This window comes from Thunnus thynnus, chromosome 15 (genome assembly GCF_963924715.1).
Source record: "Thunnus thynnus chromosome 15, fThuThy2.1, whole genome shotgun sequence".
Classification (NCBI taxonomy): Eukaryota; Metazoa; Chordata; class Actinopteri; order Scombriformes; family Scombridae; genus Thunnus; species Thunnus thynnus.
In genome coordinates, this window is record NC_089531.1 from 6,504,245 (window position 1) to 6,512,452 (window position 8,208).

The 8,208-nt window shown below is 34.4% G+C and overlaps 1 protein-coding gene across 1 annotated transcript; it reads left to right on the forward strand.

The window, feature by feature from the left end:
- The first annotated feature begins 7,102 nt into the window (after positions 1-7,102).
- Positions 7,103-7,824, forward strand: LOC137198341 (major histocompatibility complex class I-related gene protein-like). The gene is made up of 2 exons (XM_067612097.1): positions 7,103-7,377; positions 7,481-7,824. Exons 1-2 carry the CDS (start codon positions 7,119-7,121, stop codon positions 7,822-7,824), a joined length of 603 nt encoding a protein of 200 aa, XP_067468198.1. The 5' UTR covers positions 7,103-7,118.
- Positions 7,825-8,208: the final 384 nt, after the last annotated feature.

Genomic DNA, 8,208 nt, shown 5'->3' on the forward strand with positions numbered 1-8,208 from the left:
TTGAATTTCTGACACTTTGTTTTTCTTTTATAGCTTCAGACTCGTCATCCTCTGATCCATCTTCAGTCAAAGATGCAGCTCTTAACTGATCACAGTGAGTATTTCATCATGTCATCAACACTGTGCAGATACTGTATGAAGAATCTCTCTGTTGCTCCTCCTGAAACTAGCTACAGTATACTGATATAATACTCTCATAAATATACTGAAAGTCTGTCTTTGTTAAAAAACTGTTTGGCTGATTTGACAGAATTTCTCAGTCAAGTGATCCAGTATAGTTACAGGAAACAGTTGACACTGAGGTTTTAATGTAATACTGATTGAACGTTTTACATTCTGGACCAAAATCAAACATATTGGATATAATATGAAATCAAATACTGTATAATATGACTACTAATAATTCCAGGTCCTTTTCTATTTGTTACTCTGTCTTTGCAGCTTTCCAGTAAAGATTTAGAGGAGAATAGTGAACTCAAGTTAAGATGCTGTGGCTTCAATATTTTATTCTATTTTGCACCATAAATGTTCATTAACAAAACTTGTTTTAATGAATATTGAAATGTGACATCACAGGACCCGTCAGAAAGTCACATGATACATCAAACTAAAGTGTGAATTCATAGATCAGATGCTGGAGTAACAACATCTGGAGAGAACTGATGCTGCTGTCCAGCTGTTTCCTCAAACCTTTGGTGGAGATGAATCACTGCAGCAGCTACCAGACACCAAAGAGCCACAACGTTACTCCAGTGGGGCATCTTTTGTCTTCAGATATCAAATTCATATCAGTTAGTCATGTGCAATGTGGGTTAACTTGCACCTGTTTTTGAGCTTTAACAAGCATTAGTGAGTGTATCCTTATAGTTGTCCTCTTTTAAAAACAGTAATGTTATGTGTGTATGTGTGTGTGTGTGTGTGTGTGTGTGTGTGTGTGTGTGTGTGTGTGTGTGTGTGTGTGTGTGCGTGTGCAGTCACATTAAATGTTAGTCTATGCAATGCATATATATTCAAAGACTCAAACCTAAAACTTTTAATGTTCAACTACTTATGTGTGACTTATGTTTTAGTCTTCCAACACACATTGCTCCTCCAGTCCAAGTTACAGCTGTAACTCTTTTTACACATAAACTTGTAAATGTTTCCACAATTTTACACAATATAAATACATTTTTTAATATTTAGACACGCCTCTTTTCATTGAAACTCACATATTAAAGCAATAACACTTCTTAGAGCTTATATTTCTATCTTATACATTTGCCATCTTCACGTCCTGTATTTGTCATGCAGATGACAAATGTTAATGTCATTATAACATTATTGTTAATGCTCAGATTATTGGTGTTAAAGGATTAATGAGGGTTTTATCTGTGGCACTGACTGATGCACTTTATTTCATATTGCAAAAATGGAAAAATTGATTTGTCTACATGACAGTATACGTCTTCTCTAAGGTCATGTGATCTGTTTTTGGCTAAATGTGTTCACTTCAGTTAAAGTTTGTCTTTACATCATCTACAAGTTAAAGATTAATTATGAATTGTTAATTGATCATCTTTTTATTGGTGAATGTAAAACATGATTTTTTGGTGAACTTCATGTTGTCTAGAGCAGCTGCAACATTTTCTAGTGTCATTTTTGTTCTTATTTGTTCTATTAGTATTTATATTTACCTTCAATTAATAAATAAAATTCTCCTGAAAACCTGCTTAAGAAGTCTTCCTGTTACATCATACCTGTGTTTACCTCAAATGTTCAGATGTGTAGGCTTAAAGGTTTTCTTCCAAGTTTTGGGAAACACTCTAGTGAAGCTTGTTCCTGATATCTGGAAAGCATGAGCTTACTATAAAAAAATATCAGTTGTCAAAATGTGTGAAGATAAAAGAAAAGAGTTTACAATACTGCAAACACACACACACACACACACACACACACACACACACACACACACACACACACACCGCAAATTTTCATTTGTTAATGAAGGAGTACACTGAACCTTGTGACTCAGAGGGTGTTTTTTCCTATTTTACCACTAGAGAGCAACATAACTCTGAAATGTCACCACAGAGAAACAGCTGCTAGAGCATTTCCACTATCACCACTTCCTCCCCCACAGTCGGGTTATAAAACACTTTAAACTGCCTTAATGAATAAATTGTGTTATATGACTTTAAACAGCTGCTCATGTCACTACATGCTATTAAAGTTCTTGTAAATAACAAAACAAAAAAACACATTTCCTGCATTTTCCTGTTGAATCTGATCAGCCAGTCAGATATTGAATTTACTCCTCCTGGTAACACATGATGCACAGCTATTTATAATTTCTATTGGTCATTTCATTTGACTGTTCACACTGTTAACAGTCTTTCTTCCATCACAGTGTTTTTTAATGTCTGTATCAAATCAAGATGAAGGATTTCATGTTGTTGCTTCTCTTTTGCCATGTTGCATCTCCAGGTAACTGAAAAATCTTTTTTGAATAGTTATGTAACTTCTATTTCAGCAGTTATATTTATATTTTAAAATATAATTGCACCCTATTCATAAACTGCACATTTACTGCAGAGATCAACATACTTCAGATTTAAACATGTCTATTCACTGCTAGTTCATATTTTTGTGGTTTTAACAAGTGAAACTTGTGAGAGGTCTTCCCATTCTCTTGAATGAGAAACTGTATCCAAACTTCTGACTAGTACTGTATTCTCTACTTTTACTTCTCTCTCATATCTGTTACATAAACTATTGAGATGTCCAATGAAATACAGCTATTAATGAGATTAATTCAGGTCTGAAACATCTTAAATTAATCTATGAATCTAACCAATAATGCCGTTCAGGTGTCACTGAAGCTGAATATATTTGGGGTTTTGCAGAAATAACAGTTTCTGTACAGTACTGATGTTCTGTATGTTGTTAACATCTGGCTGTGTGTCGGATTATTTCCTTTGACTTTATTGAACAGTGTCATTCATTGAAATGAATTTACATATAAAAAATAAAACTGTAACAAATGTTTACTCATGCTGTAAACTCAGATTATAGATTCTGTACTGCAGTATAATATAATCTAGGCCTAATATGATATAATATGTTATAATAATATAATTATTCACAGAACAAGAATTAAGTTGAAAATAAGAACATTTTTGTTCTTATTTGTTCTAATAGTATTTATATTTACCTTAAATTAATAAATAAAATTCTCCTGAAAACCTGCTTAAGAAGTCTTCCTGTTACATCATACCTGTGTTTACCTCAAATGTTCAGATGTGTAGGCTTAAAGGTTTTGTACCAAGTTTTGGGAAACACTCTAGTGAAGCTTGTTCCTGATATCTGGAAAGCATGAGCTTACTATAAAAAAATATCAGTTGTCAAAATGTGTGAAGATAAAAGAAAAAGTTTACAATACTGCAAACACACACACACACACACACACACCGCAAATTTTCATTTGTTAATGAAGGAGTACACTGAACCTTGTGACTCTGAGTGTGTCTTTCCCTATTTTACCACTAGAGAGCAACATAACTCTGAAATGTCTCAGCTGTGAGGTCACCACAGAGAAACAGCTGCCAGAGCATTTCCACCATCACCACTTCCTCCCCCACAGTCGGGTTATAAAACACTTTAAACTGCCTTATTGAACAAATTGTGTTATATGACTTTAAACAGCTGCTCATGTCACTACATGTTATTAAAATTCTTGTAAATAACAAAACAAAAAAACACATTTCCTGCATTTTCCTGTTGAATCTGATCAGCCAGTCAGATATTGAATTTACTCCTCCTGGTAACACATGATGCACAGCTATTTATAATTTCTATTGGTCATTTCATTTGACTGTACACACTGTTAACAGTCTTTCTTCCATCACAGTGTTTTTTAATGTCTGTATTGAAGCAAGATGAAGGATTTCATGTTGTTGCTTCTCTTTTGCCATGTTGTATCTCCAGGTAACTGAATAATCTTTTTTGAATAGTTATGTAACTTCTATTTCAGCAGTTATATTTATATTTTAAAATATAATTGCTCCCTATTCATAAACTGCACATTTACTGCAGAGATCAACATACTTCAGATTTAAACATGTCTATTCACTGCTAGTTCATTTTTTTGTGCTTTTAACAAGTGAAACTTGTGAGAGGTCTTCCCATTCTCTTGAATGAGAAAGTGTGTCCAAACTTCTGACTAGTACTGTATTCTCTACTTTTACTTCTCTCTCATATCTGTTACATAAACTATTGAGATGTCCAATGAAATGCAGCTATTAATGAGATTAATTCAGATCTGAAACATGAAAGATTAATCTATGAATCTAACCAATAATGCCGTTCAGGTGTCACTGAAGCTGAATATATTTGGGGTTTTGCAGAAATAACAGTTTCTGTACAGTACTGATGTTCTGTATGTTGTTAACATCTGGCTGTGTGTCGGATTATTTCCTTTGACTTTATTGAACAGTGTCATTCATTGAAATTAATTTAAATATAAAAAATAAAACTGTAACAAATGTTTACTCATGCTGTAAACTCAGATTATAGATTCTGTACTGCAGTATAATATAATCTAGGCCTAATATGATATAATATGTTATAATAATATAATTATTCACAGAACAAGAATTAAGTTGAAACCTCAAAGCACATACCTCAAGTATTACTTTAATAAAGGAGTTTTTACATTTTGTATCTGGATTTGTTTTAAATACACAGTGAATGACACCAATGAATTAATGTTTCATAAGAAGACCTTTGTGACTGTAACTGTGATTTCAAAGTAATATTCTCATTTCATTTACACCTTCTAATGGCCAGTGCTGTACTGTAGATTACAAGAGTGTTGCAAGACAGGAATACAACATTAACTTATAACATAATAATGTGAAAACTATAAGCCAAGGCGTAAATCATGGGCTAGTCCACCTTTCAGTGTATTTTAAAACTACAGATATTCCAAATCTGTCTAAAAAAATGTATTAACACCTTAATAACTGCATGTGTGGAGTCTATGTGACACAAGAGGAGATACTTGAGTATGACCTTCTGCTTCAGACGATGTTTGTCTTTCATTAAGTGTAATGATTCTCACTTAGACTATTAACTGCAGCTTAATGTACCAGCATCATGTAGTAAAGCACAATTTCACAAATATTTATCATATTGCAGTATCTCTTTTAAATATAACTGTACATTTACTGCAGAGCTTAACATACCTCAGATTTTGACATGTCTGTTCACTGCTGATTAATTATTGATTAAAGTAAATAAATTATATTGATTGGTATGGAGGCACATTGCATTAAGAGCAGAAAAAACTGGAGAGATATTTTCTTCAAATAATTTGTTCTCATACTAATGTAGCATCTCCTATAGTAGGATTAAATGTATAACTAATAGCTATATTATGTTTAAGATATTTACCTCATCATTGAGAGGAAGTATCTGGTTAATATGAATTCATCAGAAAACTATTTTGCAATTATGAGTTCTTTATCTTGTAATCATCACTGACCTAGGCCTGATTTAGTTGGCTTTTGTTCCCTCTTGGTTTGAGGTTTTTGATACTGATGTTATTGAACATTATTCACCAAAGTCACATTTCTGAAATTATTTTATTAGTTTTGTACAATGTTTTTTTTTTAAATGTAATTAATCAAATTAAATAACATAATAAAATAACAAAATTTCTACAGATTAATATATTTTTCATTATTCAAGCAAAATAAGGCAAATTAGAGAAAACACTGATAAATAGTTGTAATTCATATGCTTTGCTCACCACATGTTGTTCCACTGTCAGGAATCTCATATCAGTGTACAGATATTTATATGAAGATTTAACATTTTGATTAGATTTACACTTGAATGTATATGTAGTCATTACTAACCTTATATAAAATGATGATCAGTAAGGTTAATAAAGCTGTCTTAGTCATTATGGCAAATGTGCCAACAAAACATGGCCTATTAACATATCCAGCATTCATTTGTGTTTTGAGTTGTGTTTTTGGCTGCCTGGCCAATGGAAGGTCAATATTCACTCTCTTTTTAGCTTTTGTTTAGTCTCAATCATTCCAAGTATAATATCTGGCTCTTAGGTTGGTAGATGTTCTACTTTCATCACCAGCTCATCACTAACTTTGTGTGTCTGAGGTTTCATGCTGGACAAAATATTGAATGTAATTAAATGTTATTATCACAAGTATAGATAAATGCATGATTATTTTAAAAAATGAACTTAAAAACCCTTAAAACTTCTTTCTCTTACAGTGAAACACTCGCTGAAGTTTTTCTTCACAACGTCCTCTGGAGTCAAAAACTTCCCAGATTTTGTGGTTGTTGGGTTGGTTGATGAAGTTCCAACAGGTTACTGTGACAGCATCAGTAAGACACCAGAAGGCAAACAGGACTGGTCACAAAAAATGTTTGAAGATGATCCACAACACATGCAGTGGTGCACTCAGGAGTGTTTATTAGACCAACATGAATACAAAGCTCACATTGACATTTTGAAGCAGCAACTGAACCAAACTGAAGGTAAGTAAAAATACTGTAAAAATGTAAAATTGTGTTTTTTGTCAAATAGCAAACAGATATAGTTGCATTATAAACACACATGTTTACATGTCCAAACACATACACAGTTTACTAAATGTGCATATATTCTTCACTCATATCTCTCCCTCTTTTACCAGCCATGTAATGTGAGGGACTCTTTCAAAATGGGTGGTCAATATTAATATTATATATAGCTTCCCTGGTAGCTATGTGCTGGATTCACTGAAAAACTGAGCAAAAGGGTTCTACATTTGAATCTTGGCCTTGCTGTGTGTGTGCGTGTGTGTGTGTGCGTGTGTGTTGCCCTTCTTGTCATGTTTGGTTTGATCTAGATGCTTAAAAACTGCAGGTCAAGTACGTTTTGGTTGGAAAGTTTGACCCCTTGATGTCAGTTTGTGTGTTGGTCTTGCAATGAAGAGGTGACTCTTCCACATGTTCCTTGACATTTTCTAAACTGCAGGCTCACATAGGCTCCAGCCACCTGTAACCCTCTGTGGGATCTCACTCTGCACTCTGTCTCTCTCTCAGGTGTCCACATCTTCCAGAGGATGAACGGCTGTGAATGGGATGATGAGACTGGAGAGGTTAATGGTTTTGGTCAGTTTGGTTATGATGGAGAAGACTTCTTAGCATTTGACCTGAAGACACTGACATGGATCGCTCCAAAACCACAAGCTGTCATCACCAAACACAAGTGGGACAGAGATAGAGCTCACAATGAATGGTGGAACTACTACCTCACCCAGCAGTGCCCTGAGTTTGTGAAGAAATATTTGGACCTTGGGAAGAGCTCTCTGCTGAGAACAGGTAGAATCACATGACCTGATGTAGTTTCATGGACACAACAATATTTAAATCCCTCTTCTGTTTCTAACCTCCCTCCCACACCCCTCACCATTTATCTCTTCAGAGCTTCCCTCAGTGTCTCTCCTCCAGAAGACTCCCTCCTCTCCAGTCAGCTGCCACGCTACAGGTTTCTACCCTCACAGAGCCATGATGTTCTGGAGGAAAGATGGAGAGGAGCTTCATGAGGACGTGGAACATGGAGAGATCCTCCCCAACCATGATGGATCCTTCCAGATGAGTGCTGACCTGAACCTTTCATCAGTCACACCTGAAGACTGGAGGAGGTACGAATGTGTGTTTCATCTCTCTGGTGCAAAGAACGACATCGTCACCAAACTGGACAAAGCAGTGATCAGAACCAACTGGGGTAAGACTGGAATACTGACTTTACAATGTTTTTTTTATTAAACATGGGTTTAGGTTAGTTAAAGGTTAGTTAATTACAGGGTTAACAAACAAAACTACTGTTCTGCTCATTCAAATAAATATTGTTTCTTACTTGTTACATTATGCACATGACCTACTAAAAATTACTTTAGTGAATGCAACAAAAAACAGTTCAAATCTAGTGGTGTGCCAGCAAATGATTAGGAGCACAGGTCTGTCACAAATCTAACCAAATTAAACATAAAACATAATTTCAGAAAAAAGAAACACAACATGCAACATGCTAGACCACATTTTTACTTTACTTGTAGTTTATTTATTGCACTGTCATGGGATTACTCACAAGACAATCTACTGTTTGTATGTGAAAATAAGATTTATTAAACAGTAAGAACAAAATGGAAC